Source organism: Fopius arisanus, unplaced genomic scaffold (assembly GCF_000806365.1).
Source record: "Fopius arisanus strain USDA-PBARC FA_bdor unplaced genomic scaffold, ASM80636v1 scaffold00611, whole genome shotgun sequence".
NCBI lineage: Eukaryota > Metazoa > Arthropoda > Insecta > Hymenoptera > Braconidae > Fopius > Fopius arisanus.
The window spans coordinates 4,952-5,904 of NW_011888350.1; the positions used below are offsets into that span (position 1 = coordinate 4,952).

The 953-nt window shown below is 40.5% G+C and overlaps 1 protein-coding gene across 1 annotated transcript; it reads right to left on the reverse strand.

Annotated features, from left to right (window-relative positions):
• Positions 1–5: 5 nt before the first annotated feature.
• LOC105273002 (dual specificity protein phosphatase CDC14B-like) lies at positions 6–947 on the reverse strand (the record flags this gene model as incomplete). Its single annotated transcript, XM_011315238.1, has 3 exons — positions 6–236; positions 296–425; positions 673–947. Coding segments are annotated over 3 exons (636 nt in total), but the record flags the coding sequence as incomplete, so codon positions are not given.
• Positions 948–953: the final 6 nt, after the last annotated feature.

The window sequence follows — 953 nt, forward strand, 5'->3', positions numbered from 1 at the left end:
GAATAAATTCCTCGGTGATGATGAATCAGAGTCCTCGAGTTACCGAAATTTCTCAGTTTGTGTTGCTCACCGGACATCCAGAGTTCATCCTGGATGTCTTCGAGCCAGGATTGTTGATGTCCTATCACCGAGCCTGGACGACAGATTCTTGTCCAGGCTATTGCTTCTTTCGCGGTCATTTTATAATGTTTTATCAGATAAGCCGCGATCAGGGTTCCGGTGCGTCCCAATCCAGCCTGAAAGTTCAATAAAAAAACATTCTAGGTTATCATATTTTTGCTAGGAGCAATTTTACTTTGCAGTGAATGGCTAATGGGCCATCGGTAGTCTCCGCTAGTCTCAGGAATTTATGCAGAATTTTTCTGGATGGAATACTTCCATCGGGTAGAAATAACTCGTAATGGGATATTCCGTGATTTGTGAATCTGAAAATGGAAAATTCCATTGGATTACTCCTGTCTCGAAAACCATGGATTCACCATGAAAACACTAAATGACTTTTTTGTAGTGAATTAAATTTCCTACAAAAAATATCTCTTAATATTTTCCTCTAAAGCCAATAGTTTTCGCGATTACTCTCTTTTTAGAAGGAAATAAAAAATTGGTCTACAAGGGAAAGTGTTTTTTGACGATAAATTAATTTTCTGGAAGATGAGGGAAGTTGAATGGCACCTGGAGGGATCGTAGGATTCTCTGTTCAACCTGACGACAGTTTTCACTCTATTCTTCATGAAATAGTCAATGTAGTGCTCAGGAGCATGATAAGGGGTTCCAGGATCTGTCGTGGGGCCAATGAATGCTATAAATTTTTGGGGAATCACCCAGTTGAGATCTCCATGCTTGAGCTGCTGGTATTTTTCGTATTCAGAGACGTCGAAGTCTTCGAAATTGAAGAGACCAAAGGTTGCTGCTGTGTACAGGGCATTAAGGCAGTCTAGGACAATAGGAAACGA